Here is a 12,850-nt window from a genome sequence, read left to right as displayed (position 1 = left end):
ATATATATATATATATATATATATATATTTCACAAATGAACCCAAGAAGGACCTATGTGCCATCATTGGGCTTGCTTATAAATGAGGCTTTCCCCCAAAGCAGCACTTGCTTCCTCCTTGAATAATATCAACACTCTTTTCTGTTTCCTTTGGCGTCCTAGGGAACTACAAGGTCATTTTCTTTCCCCACTCCTGCCTTTCCTCTCTCCCTCAGCCCCATCCTCCAAATCCTGTCTGGAAACACAGACCAGGAAAACAGAATAGTAAACCCTTCTAGGAACAACAGAAAAGAGGAAGGCAGGAACAAATATTCAGTAAATACCTACTATGTGCCAAGCACTGTGCTCTACAAATATTATCTCATTGTTGATTCTCACAACAACCCTATGAAATAGATGTGGGTAATGCTGCCATTTTACATTTGAGGAAATTGAGGCAGACAGAGGTTAAGTGACTTGCCCATGCTCACACAGTTGAACTCAGTTCTTCCTAACTCCAGGCCCAGCATTCTGTCCACCATTACCACTTAGCTGACTCTCCTGCTAAAGAAGGAGATCTGTCTTTAAAAGTCCAGGTGAACTTCGAAAAACCTTCTGAAAATATTTAGAAATCAGAAGGATAAAGGAAGAGGAGGCAGCTGGGGAGAATCACCCCAACAGTAAGGGAGAGAGGAGAGGAACCCAGGAAACTAGGGGGTAAGCCAGGTGTATAAATTTCTCCATTTGGCATTTTAATCACCTTTCATCAGGGCTCCACCTATCTTACCAACCTTATACATGTGTCTCCCCTTCATACTTTACAGTCCAACCAAAATGATTTTGTTTCTCCAATCCATTTGCCACCTCCCTACATTTGTATCACTGTCTGTCATTACTGAAACACATCTCCCTCTTCACTCTAGCATATTACAATCCTTTCTTTCTCCAAAGCTCAGATCCAGTCATCAGTCTATTTACTGATGCTCCCAGCTATTGATATCTTCCATTTCACAATTTCTTTTTGTTTTAACTTTATTTTGAATATTCTTATATATGTGCATCTTTTCTCCTTAGAGGGTAAGGCATAAAGTCAAAAAGACTCATATTCCTGAGTTCAAATTTGACCTCAGAAACCTATTAGCTCTGTTACCTTGGGCAAGTCACTTAGCTTTTTGCCTCTGATACCTGTTTTTTGCCTTGTTGACTGTTGGCCTCAGTTTCCTCATCTATAAAATGAGCTGGAGAAGGAAATGGCAAACCCCTCCAGTATCTTTGCCAATAAAACTCCAAATGGGGTCTTGAAAAATCAGACATGACTGAAATGACTGAACAACAAACTCCTGGAAGGCAGGGATCCTTTCTTTTCAGGTTTTACATTCATAACTCCTAGAACAGAGCCCAGCACAACGCAGATGCTTAACAGATCTTTGGTGAGTGAAGAATCCAGTCCCCATTTGTATACTCCAAGAGAGTACAGCCAATTCCCCATCTTACTACACGAGCATGGAGCCCGAAGCTGCCAGGCTGGCACTGAAGATGATGATGGAAGTCTTCTAGTCCAATTTCCTTTTTTTTAGATCCTTAGCTTCCTCTGAAATTTATCTCAGGTGCCACCTCCTAAGGGAAAGTTTACCTGATCTCCCTAATTTTTAATATTCCCCCCCTCCTTGAATTATCTTATATTTACTTCTTAGAGTATATGTTTTACCTACACTGTTAACTACTAGTAGGGGAAGCACTGGAATAAAAGCTTTGCCTGGTAGCATTAGAGAAAGATACCTTCAAACCCTCAGATGTGCCCCTAGCACCCTAGGTGGGTAGACAAGAGGCACAAGGGAATATAGTTGGCTTCACTCTAGGAGACACAGTCTAAAACACTGCTATAATACCATTTGAAGAAGCCTTAGAGGTCATATAGTCTAACTTCATTTTTATTAGCCATTCTGCCTCTCCCATAATTGAGGTCTTATATTTTCCTAAAACAAAATTCTCTTCCAAAAATCATATTTCCTCCCGGTAGCCTTCCATGAGTATTGTGACCTAGACAGTTATCTTTTTTTTTCAAGTTTCTATAGCAGAGAGATGGGGATTGAGGGCTGGACTATGTGATTCTGCAATGGGTAATTGTTGTATTTGTGAATTTTCAATGGCTTGTTATATCCTTGGTTCTAGATAACAAGGTAGACATTCATTGCATGTGATAGTTAGACCCTTCTTTAGGGGACCACATGGTAAGCTCCAGGACTTCAGAGAGTTAAAAGCTAAGATAGGCCTGAGAAACAGAAAATGAGTACCTTAGAAAGTTCAGGTGATGTAGACGCTAAAAGATAACTCTAGTCCAACTATCAATAATATGGAATTAGGTCTTAGTCATTGATACATGTAAAACCTAGTGGAATTGTGCATCAGCTACAGGGTTTTGGGGAGGGGGTTGGGGGAGAGGCAAAGAACATGAAACATGTAACTATGGGAAAATATTCAAAACTAATTAATTTTTTAAAAAAGAAAGTTCAGGTGCTTTTTTTAAGTAGCAATGAAACATGTGGAAGACTACATAGAGATGTGTGTGTCTGTGTTTCAAGGCTGAAACTCTGCAAAGAGCACTTTTTTCATTTTCATCCTTAAGTTAAAATCATATAACCAATTATCAGATTTTATCTTTATATATTTTTAGAAAGTTAATGGATTTCAGAAACTATTAGACTTCTAAATTGGTTTTTATAGACTCATGTGGACATTAATGCAGCTTGTTTGAAATGGGGGGGGTGGCGGTTTAGCATAAATTATATTTCTACATATAAATGGTTCAAAACAAATTTGTAAATTGTAATGAAAACGTTTGTAAGTATTAAATAGTTTATTGTAATTTTTAAAGAGAATTTGGGCACCAGAGAGTCTGGAACTGGTTGAACAGCTTTTTTTATACTCCCTACTAAAAGCCATATGGTAGGCATATTATTGGGGAACTGAGGTATTCTCTTTTCCCTTATAAATCTGTTTCATTAGTTGGCATGGCCCAGAGTAGTGCGTCACTTGACAGTTAACATTCTGGGACAGAGCCTCCCCACATTTAGCCAAGCTAATCCTCAGTCACAGAGGTGTGAAAGGAAAAAGTCCTGGGACCAAGAATAGTTTCTTCTCAGGAGGAGCTGTATTCCCAGAAGGCTGTCTCAGGCCATCAAGGCTTATGGCCCAGCATCAACACTTTCGCAAGCACAGACTTTTTCTACCTTGTTCTCCAATGATCTCTCCCGAATTGTGTAAATTCTTCATAAGTATTGCCTGTCCACCCGCCCAAGGGAAGGGACCAGGACTTCTCCACTATCATACCCCAGATCATGAGTTTTCCAAATATTGGGAATTATCTCGGGGATCAATGACTAGCATCTAGGTGACTTAGTGAATAGAGTTCTTGTTTTGAGTCCGGGAGACTGAATTTGAATTCTACCTCAAAAAAGTAACTCTGAGTTTGCCTCCATTTCCTCAAGTGAAAAATTAAAGGATTAGACTTGAAGGCTTCGAAGGCTCTTTCTAGCTCTTTCCCCTGTTGGGGCATAGAAGATAGTAGAATTTGCAGAGAGGTCCACAGGATGATAGGATTGTTCATCTAAAGCTGGAAAGACCTGAGCTCAGGTAGTCCAACCCCATTGTTTTGCAGAGGAGACTGAGGACCAGCAAATTTAGAGACTGTCCAAGGAGACAGAAATTGTCTATTTATGCCTAGAGAATGGAGACTCAGCAAGTTTGAACCCACTATTGAGGCAGCTGAGTCTGATACATGGTAGTGGCTGCAATCAGTACACTGTGAATTCTTTTGGCTAAGCTCTGTTTTTTCAGAGGCTCCCAAGTGATTTTTCCTGAGATACTTTGGGTTATCTGGGACAGACTTTTGTGATGGAATGATTTCTCCTCATTAACTTCCATGGTGGGGGAGGGAGGGGTATTTTATTTTTTTAGGTGAAGGGACTCATTTTAATTGTAGGACATCTTTCTTGATATCCCTTAATCCCCTTTGATCAGAGGGAGGAGTAGAAATAGCTGATTCCCTGACAGATCCCATGACAGTGTATGAACAGGCTCAATTGTTTGAGCCAGCCCAAAGAAAGCACTGTTTCTAGAGCCAGATGGGGTTGAAGACAGTTTAATGAGATACAAGCAATTCCATACATATGAGTCCATTTCCCCTCTCCCTTTCTTGTTCCATGCAACAACCTCTGCAAGATAATTCACAGAACAGACTCACAGGAGTATAGAACACCAGAGCCAGAAAGAGGCTATGCCCTTGACCCATTTTTTTCAGAGGAGGAAACTAAAAGATCCCAGAAGGGGCTTGTCCAGAGGGAGTCAGTGAAAGAGCAGGAAACTAGAAGCCAAGCATCTAGATTTAAGCCCAAGTCTATGCATCCAGTCTCTGAACTAGCCAAAGAGAAAGGGATGGTTCAGAGGAGGATGTGTTGAGAAGAAAAAAGCTGACCTCAGAGAAACTGAGGTCAGAGAGATGGAAAAGGATAAGAATTAGAACAGATTGAGGTGGCTGGGATGGGGGGCAGTTAGGGTCTAATTGGGTTTGTAGAGGAATTGGAGAAAACATGCTCATTGATCCAATCCACATAGCTTGAGACACGTGTGTAGATACCAGGCTTATTGCGCATGCCACAGCCTATTCCCCAACTCACCACCCCAGCTTGCTTCCAGGAATCCCCAACTTTGCAGGCCAGGGGCCCCCCAGAGTCACCCTAAAAGGCAAGAAAGAGACTGTTAGCATGATCCAAAGGACAGTTTCCAGGAGAAGGAGATAACAGGATGTAATGGAGAGAAGGTGGGAAGAGAAGGCAGGGAAGGAAGGGAGAGACTTTGGGGAAGAAGAGACATCCAGAATTTCTCACCTGACAGGAGTCTACATGAAGTTTGCCAGCACATAGCATATCATCAGTAATTATCTTTACAGATGAACCAGTGTAGGCTTTCTTGTGGTACTTTTCATCACAGACTTTTGGATCCAACAAAGGAACTCGGACCTTCCTCAGGGTGTAGGGTGGGGGCAAGGAAACTACAGAAGAAAGAGAAAGTGGTATATTACTGGTGGCCTAGAGAGGGAGAGGACGTGTCCTGGGACCCTCACAGAGGCTTAGGAGGCATCAAAAGGTCCATCTCACTTTGGGTGCTAGACACCAGGCAACATGGGATGAACTCGAAACCCAAGACCCACCTTCGCTGTGCTGTGGGATTAGAGATCTACATAGCAGGGTTTTGGATAGAGCCAGGATTTGTGGAACAATGTTTCTGCTCCAGAAGAACTGGTACCTAGATACCATGGTCTACATATACTGCCCTAGCTGCTGGGAAAAAAATGGAGAGGAGAATGAGAAATTGGGGGAAGATATCTCCAGGTGTGCTCAATGAAACAGTCCATATAGAAGACTGTGGAGTAGTCAATTGATTATCCTATTGTTCAATTCACCATTAGGTGACATCAATTAGAACCATTAGAGACATCTAGGGAGAACAGTGAATAGAACACAGTGGATAAGACCTGAAATCAGGAAGGCCTGAGTCCAAATCTAGCCTCAGACACTTACTAGCTACTTGACCCTAGGCAAGTCACTTAACCTCTGTCTGCCTCAGTTCCTTCATCTGTATAATAAGAATAATGATAGCCCTTATGTCCTAGAGTTGTCATATCAAATGAAATATTTCTAAAGCACTTTGTAGAGCTTAAAGTGCAATATAAATGGGAAGATGGTGGTGGTAATGATAATGTGTTGTCTCCCTCTATTAAAATGGAATCTCCTTGAAGATAGAGACTGCTTCATTTTTCTATTTTTATTCCCAAAGCTTAGCACCTAGTAAGTGCTTAGTAAAAGCTTTCTCATTCATGTACCCACTCATTCAATACTCTCACTTTACTAAGAAAGATTCTGAGTTCCAGAGAAGGGAAGAAAATTTTCTGAGTACATCTAGCTAATAAATAGCAGAGTTAGGATTTGAACTCGGGTTCCAAAATCTGGATCCAAATCCAATATCCTTTAAGTTCGGCCTGCTATAGAGACCAATGACACAGCCACCTAGGGATCTGGGAAGGAAGCAAAGACCTAAGATATTTCAGCCCATGGAGCTAAGGATCCAGTATTCTTTTTAAATATTTCAAATTGCTAATAGAAAAAAGAAAACATGGGTTTCCTAACTTTTTCTCACTCCCTCCCCCTAGACTTTGGCATACCTAGTCCCGACCCCAGTCCTGGCACCAGAACTGGGAAATGGGAAAAGACCCATGAGGCCCCATTTCCTTCCCAATGCTCACCTCCAGAATCAAGATTCCCCCAGCCAGTCACCCAGCACTCTGAATCCAATGGGAAAGTCTCAGTGGCATTAGGAAGGCTGATAAGCTTAACATGACTGGACAGCTCCACAGGGGTCTTCAATTTTAGCAGAGCAATATCCCAGCCCTTATTAGCAAAGGTGTATCTGGGAGGGACAATAATCTCAGCCAGGGGCAGTAGCTTGTCTTTATAATACAGGTGCTGTTCCCTCAGTTGGATCTTGATTTCTGAAGGCTCCTTCGGAATTCTGGGTGAAGAAGGAAAGAAATGTTTCTTCAAAGCACCTGGGTCTGGGCTGGAGGGCCACAACAGAGAGCAACAGTCCCAGGACTCTATCCTCTCCCTACATGCCATGTAGCTCACCTTTTGGGACCTGAGGATTGAGCCTCTCTGGGCCTTCCACTATATTCCTACACTTGAAGTTTTTCCAACTCATTGATGACCACCTTTCCATCTCCCTCCTGGGTTCCCAATTAAATAATAGTAATGGTACCACACATGCTTAGGATACTTTTTAGTTTAGAAAGTACATCGCCTCTAGCTTTCATCTTTGAGTAAGTCAGAGCAAGGACTGTCATCCCTGTAAATAACTAGTCCAAAGTTACACAGGGAGGCTATGACAAAGTATAGACCCAAATCCAAGTTTCCTGACTCCAAGCCCTAAGTCCGTCTCCACTCTTCTCTCCGCATGCCAGGGTCATTCATGCCCATACAGCTGAATGAGGAGGGGGTGACTCACGTGTCAATGCAGTGGGCAGCAGTCAATACCCACTGGGGGTGGATAAGGGAGCCACCACAGAAATGCATCCAGTATGGACCTATATCCTGTCTGAGGCTGACTTGCCAAGGCCACTCATCCTCCGAAGCTTCCTGGCCTCCAACAATGCCAACTTGCTCCCTGTCTAAGCAGAGAGAAAAGAGACTGTGCAAGGATGAATTCAGAAATGCAGCCCTCTTCCACAGGCTTCACACATCTGCAGTTCCCATTCTCCACTCCCAAGATTATGTGCCAAGGGCTGGGTCTCAGCTTATCCCATTCTTTCCCATAACAATAATTATAACAACAATAATCATGATAACGATGATATCAATGGACATTCTACAACTCCCTGAGCTTTGCAATACCTTTGCAATTATTATCTCATTTAATCCAATTCACAACCCTTTGAGATAGGTACTAAAGGAATTTTAACTTGACAAATATGAAAATTACTGCTCTAAAGAGGAAGGTAAGAACCATACAGCTAATAAGTATCAGCGGTAGGAGTTGAACCTCACTCTGTCCTGATTGTATATCTAGTACTCTTCCTACTATAAAATGTCATTTCTCAAGAGAAACTCAAGAATGTCATTTCCCAGAAGTCACCGCTACCTCTCTTCCCATCCCAGAGGCAGAGTTGAAGCATTCCCCTTGTGCCTTCCAGGTATCACTCCTCATGAGATCAGCAAAATCTAGATTCTAGAGAAAGGGACTTCAAGATCAGACTATTCCTAATTCACCTTGAATCAGAGGAACTGAGCTCCCCAAGAGGGGAAGGGTCAGGAACAATAGGCTGAACATCTGGAAGAAATAAAAAAAATATTAAAAGTAGCAGAGTGCAGACCCAAATGCCAAAATCTTGGATGAAGCATCTCTGCATGGTGGGGCTAGGAGCTGAAATTTTGGAAATTAGTTTGTCATAGGGGATTATGATTCTTACCATGTCCAAGTTCCAGTGTTGTGTCCTCCCCATTAATTAGCCCCCTACTTATCCTCCAAGAACAGGAAGTAGAGGAGGGAGGGTGAACAGGGCAAGCCCAGCCCTCTTCTACATGTGGAGGGGGTGAAGGAGGTGGAGGATGTAAAGCTAGACACATGCTGAGAAATCGTGCTGATGACTTTTCAGATATATGCACCTATTTACTAGTTCTCCATCTCCATCTTATTTTTAATCCTCTTAACCCTTCCTTATTTCTAAGTGGCCTGGAAGTCAGAGGCCTATAAAACTAATTCCAATTAAGCCAAAGAAAGTTAGAGAATCATATTTTTCTCCTCAGAACTTTTATAGTACTTTCCTTATGCCTTCTAAAAACCCTCACTTATCATATACCTTTGTGTAGTGTTAGTTATCAGTGTTTCTGTCTTTTTGTCCTCCTCTAGTGTAAGAATCCAAGTGTCTAAATAATCCACAGGATCCCATTCAGTGCTACTCCCACAATGAATAATTAATCTATATTGAATGTATTAATAAATGAATGGATGAATAAGATCACAGGATCATAATAGTATTAGAGTTGGAAGAGACCTTGGAGATTTTCTAGTCCAATTGCATTTTGGGATCAGCAAACTGAAGCCCAGAGATTATGCCCAAGTCCTGTTAAATGACTTGCTTAAGGCCACATAGGTAGAAAGTAGCTCTTAAATTTTCTGGCCAAATCTATATAACTCTTCCAAGACTGTCTTACCCCACCATGATTCGCATGTGCTCCTTCTTGTTCCCCAAAAGAATGGCATCTGCCTAATTTCACACCAATTTCTCAATTTGCCCAGTAGGGAACACTGGGACAGACCCATTCCTAGGGTCTACCATGTATACTTACTCTCTGTCTGTCAGGAGCTATTCTCATTTCCATAATGGGTTAAGGGGCATTATACCCATTGCACTACTTATTGGTATGTGTCTTGACCTATGTGGATAGGTAAGCCAAACTCTTTGTAGATTATAACAAAAGCTACAGAGTTTATCTAGGTGGCAGCATGTGCTCTTCTTTTAAGCTACAGAATAACCCCAACCCTGTCAATCGTAGGAAGAATCTTATTCTCTAAAACTTATGGTTCTCTGTAGTCATAGGATTTTCCTATCCACATAGGTCAAGACACATACCAAAAAGTAGTGCAATGGGTATAATGCCCCTTTTTGGTATGTGTCTTGGTACTACTTTTTGGTATGTGTCTTGACCTATGTGGATAGGTAAGCCAAACTCTTTGTAGTGAGTATGAATCATTTTAGGTGGTTCTGCAATGGTCTTGGACTAGAAGCAATCAGCATAATGCCCTCAGCACCTGGAGCATCTAAAAGACCTCACCATCTGTAGATGACTTGGTCTCTATGTGAGATCTCCTCCATGATATGCTGAAGACCTTTGTTGAGCACACATCTCCTTGTTTTATGTTCCAGCTGGTATAATCAAAGAAGTATTAATCAAAGTTGTCTTTGCTTAAATGTTTTAAGCAATCTTATAGAAATATGTGCCAGAGAAAGCTTAATATTTTTATATAGTAAAGTAATGTTTATTTAAAACAGAAACCAACATAACTTTGACATTTTGATTTGTCTTTTTTTCATTCTTCCACAAAACTGAAGCGACATTTTATTAGGGCACTAATATTAATACCCTGGTTTATACTTGGCATCCTTTATTTTTAACAACTGACTCTTTAAAAGTCCAGATGAATATATGCATTGTTCCATTACTAGTGAAAATCCTATGACTGCAGAGAACCATAAGTTTTAGAGAATAAGATTCTTCCTACGATTGACGGGGTTGGGATTATTCTGTAGCTTAAAAGAAGAGCACATGCTGCCACCTAGATAAACTCTGTAGCTTTTGTTATAATCTGATGTTAGGCTGTGAGGGATGGACTTTTTGGAAATGACCAAAGAAACTGACTTGGTATAAATAAAATATAGATAAAGATAAAGGAATGTTTAACATCACTACGATTTTTAAAAAGAAAACAAGGATATTCAGGTTTTGAAAGATGACAGTGACTATTATTCTTTTAAAAATTGCTTTTTATTAGAAAAACTACAGTAGACAAATTCCTCTCTGGAATAACCAAAGAAAAACTCTACAAATCCATCCCCTGGAAAAATAAGCTTTTAGAGAAGAGCCAATAAGTTGCCATGCTGTTCTACTAAGTAAATTGGGTTTTGTTAATAACTAACAAACAACAAGCAGAGTGGGATTTTGTATTCTCCATACCTTTCAATAAGCTGGGTGATTGTAAATATATGAACTGCCACAGAATATTATTTGCAAAAGCCTGCTTCTTCCCTTCCACATGTTGACTCCCCTATTAGAATGGGAGTTTCTTGAATACACGGGCTGTTTTATTTTTCTGCTTATATCCCTAGCACTTAGAGCAGCTTTTTTTGCACATTTTAAGGATTTAATAAATGCATTTTCTTTCATTCATTCACTAACCTCATCAAGGATGGACCTGGACTTCCGGGTTAAGCTGGCTACAGAGTAGAAGCAGGGTGCTCTAACTCTCTTCACTAACAACCACCAGCATACCTCCAAAGTACAAAAAACCAAATCCAGATGAAAGAAGGGACCCCACAATAGGGCACAGTATCAAAGGTACATGGGATTTGGGCACTTCCATGCTATCAGGGGGGAAATAGCTCCCATCAAAATGTGAGCTGATCAACCTTCCCCCACCCACTCAAAGTACCAGAGTCAGAGGCTAAGCACCAGAGTTAGAGCAAGCAAGGACACAAAATCTAGCTCTTTGGCAGCTACCTGACACCACTATGAGCTTCCCCCTGAGAGCAGCAAGACTTGAGACTCTAGGATGCTAGAGAGCTCAGACCTTGGGCACGGAAGTGGGGCTGAGAGGGGCAGCAGACAGTGGAAGCAGCCTAGCATGCTGAGAATCAGGGGGAAACTTCAGGTGGAGTAGCAAGTGTGAGCCAATTTATGGGCTCTGGCCAGCCAACTAGGACCACGGGGACTTGACCCTTACAACAGCTAGACCAGAGACCCCAGGAGGCTGGGGAGCACAGACCTTGGGCTCAGGAGTGAGGCTGAGAGGGGTCACAGACAGCAAAGGCCTAGCAGACAGTGGAAGCCAAGAGACTCGCAAAGTAGCCTCAGGCAAAAAACTGCTCCTTAGCTCCATAAAAGGAGAATTAGTTTGCCTTACTCAGACTTCTGGCTGAGAAAGCATAATGATGCCAAGAAAGGCCCAAGAAATAAACAACAAGAAGACCAAGGAAAAAGCTCTTACACTTGATAACTTTTGCACAGAAAAAAAACAGAAAAAAGAGGAGGGAAAACAATTAAAGACATCCAAACCTTCCCAAAAAAAATGAAAATTGTCACAAGCTCTTGAAGAATTCAAATCTGAGATTGTCAGAAAGATGGAAGAGATCTGGCAAGAAAATAACCATTTAAAAGGCAGAATTTTGCAATTGGAAAATGAGGCTCAGAAATCAAAATAAATGATAAGCAAATTGAAGACCAGAAATGACCAACTGGAAGCCTTTAAGAGCCAGATAGACCAGATTGAAAGGTAAATCCAAAAGATTATCTCCGAAAACCAATCTTTAAAAGCTACAATTGGGCAAGTAGAAGCCAATGATCTCACAAGACAGCAAGAATTAATAATCAAAGTCAAAAGACTGACAAAATAGAAGGAAACATGAAATACCTCAATGAGAAGATAATAGATCAAGAAAACAGGTCTAGAAGAGAATTTGAGAACTTGAGAATTATTGCTCTTCCGAAAAAATCAGAGACAAATAGAAATCTAGATATTATACTACAAGAAATTAGCCAACAAAACTGCCCTGATATCCTCAAACAAGAGGGCAAAATAGACATTGAAAAAGCCCATAGAACACCCTCTACACTAAATCCTCAGAAGACAACTCCAAAGAATGTAATAGCCAAATTCAAAAGCTTCCAAGTTAAGGAGAAAATATTACAAGGAGACAGAAAGAAACAATTCAGATATCAAGGAACATCAATCAGGATCACACAGCATCTGGCAGGCTCCACACTACAAGACTGCAAGGCTTGGAACATGATATTCAGAAAGGCAAGAGAATTGGTTCTACCACCAAAGATCACCTACCCATCAAAACTGATTATATACTTCCAGGGGAAAGTATGGGCATTAAAGAAGATAGAAGATTTCCAAGCATTTGCACAGAAAAAAAACAAAACTAAATGGAAATTTTGATATCCAACCACAAAAACCAATAGAAACATGAAAAGGTAAATAAGAAAGAGGAGAAAGAAAGAAAACTCTTATCTTTAAATTGCCTTCTTCAAGTGCTTCAGTAAGATCAAATTATTTTTATTTCTAAATGGAGAAATATTATGTGTAATTCTAAAAATTTGTACTCACTATTATAGTAATTAGAAGAATTAGTCATAAGGAGAGGTTGGAATACTAAATGGGCTAAGATGATATGGGGGGGGGGAAGTGGGGAGGGAGAATAGAAGATGGCACCAAGAGAAACTTGAAGAAATAAGAAAAAAAAGGATAATCTATGCCATACAAAGAAGGCATAGAAAGGGGGAGGGGATGAATATTATTATAAGAAGGAGAGGAAGAGAGTGTCAATAGGAAATACTTAAACCTTACTCTCAGTGGAATTAATCCTGAGAGGGAAGAGTAGCTAGATCCATTGGGATATCAAATCCTATTTAACCCTACAGAAAAATTCAGAAGAGATAAACGAAGTGGGGAGTGGGGTGGGGAGTTCATAAAGGGAGGGGAAGAGAGGGGGGAGGGAATACATTAGGCCTTAAAAAATAATAAGAGGGGAATAAAAA

At 40.8% G+C, this 12,850-nt stretch overlaps 1 protein-coding gene across 2 annotated transcripts; it reads right to left on the bottom strand.

The window, feature by feature from the left end:
• Window positions 1-4,109: 4,109 nt before the first annotated feature.
• Window positions 4,110-8,911, bottom strand: LOC123230922 (tryptase-like). 2 transcript variants are annotated; one of them, XM_044657110.1, is made up of 6 exons: window positions 8,879-8,911; window positions 7,799-7,859; window positions 7,038-7,200; window positions 6,280-6,545; window positions 4,865-5,028; window positions 4,110-4,714 (listed from the first exon to the last, which is right to left on the bottom strand). In XM_044657110.1, exons 1-6 carry the CDS (start codon window positions 8,909-8,911, stop codon window positions 4,529-4,531), a joined length of 873 nt encoding a protein of 290 aa, XP_044513045.1. In that variant the 3' UTR covers window positions 4,110-4,528. The 2 variants fall into 2 exon arrangements, with proteins under 2 accessions (XP_044513045.1, XP_044513046.1); XM_044657111.1 differs by lacking the exon at window positions 8,879-8,911 and having other exon boundaries at window positions 7,038-7,227; window positions 7,814-7,859.
• Between the last annotated feature and the right edge of the window lie 3,939 nt (window positions 8,912-12,850).

Source organism: Gracilinanus agilis, chromosome 1 (assembly GCF_016433145.1).
Source record: "Gracilinanus agilis isolate LMUSP501 chromosome 1, AgileGrace, whole genome shotgun sequence".
Taxonomy (NCBI): Eukaryota; Metazoa; Chordata; class Mammalia; order Didelphimorphia; family Didelphidae; genus Gracilinanus; species Gracilinanus agilis.
This window is presented reverse-complemented; position numbering and strand designations above follow the sequence as displayed.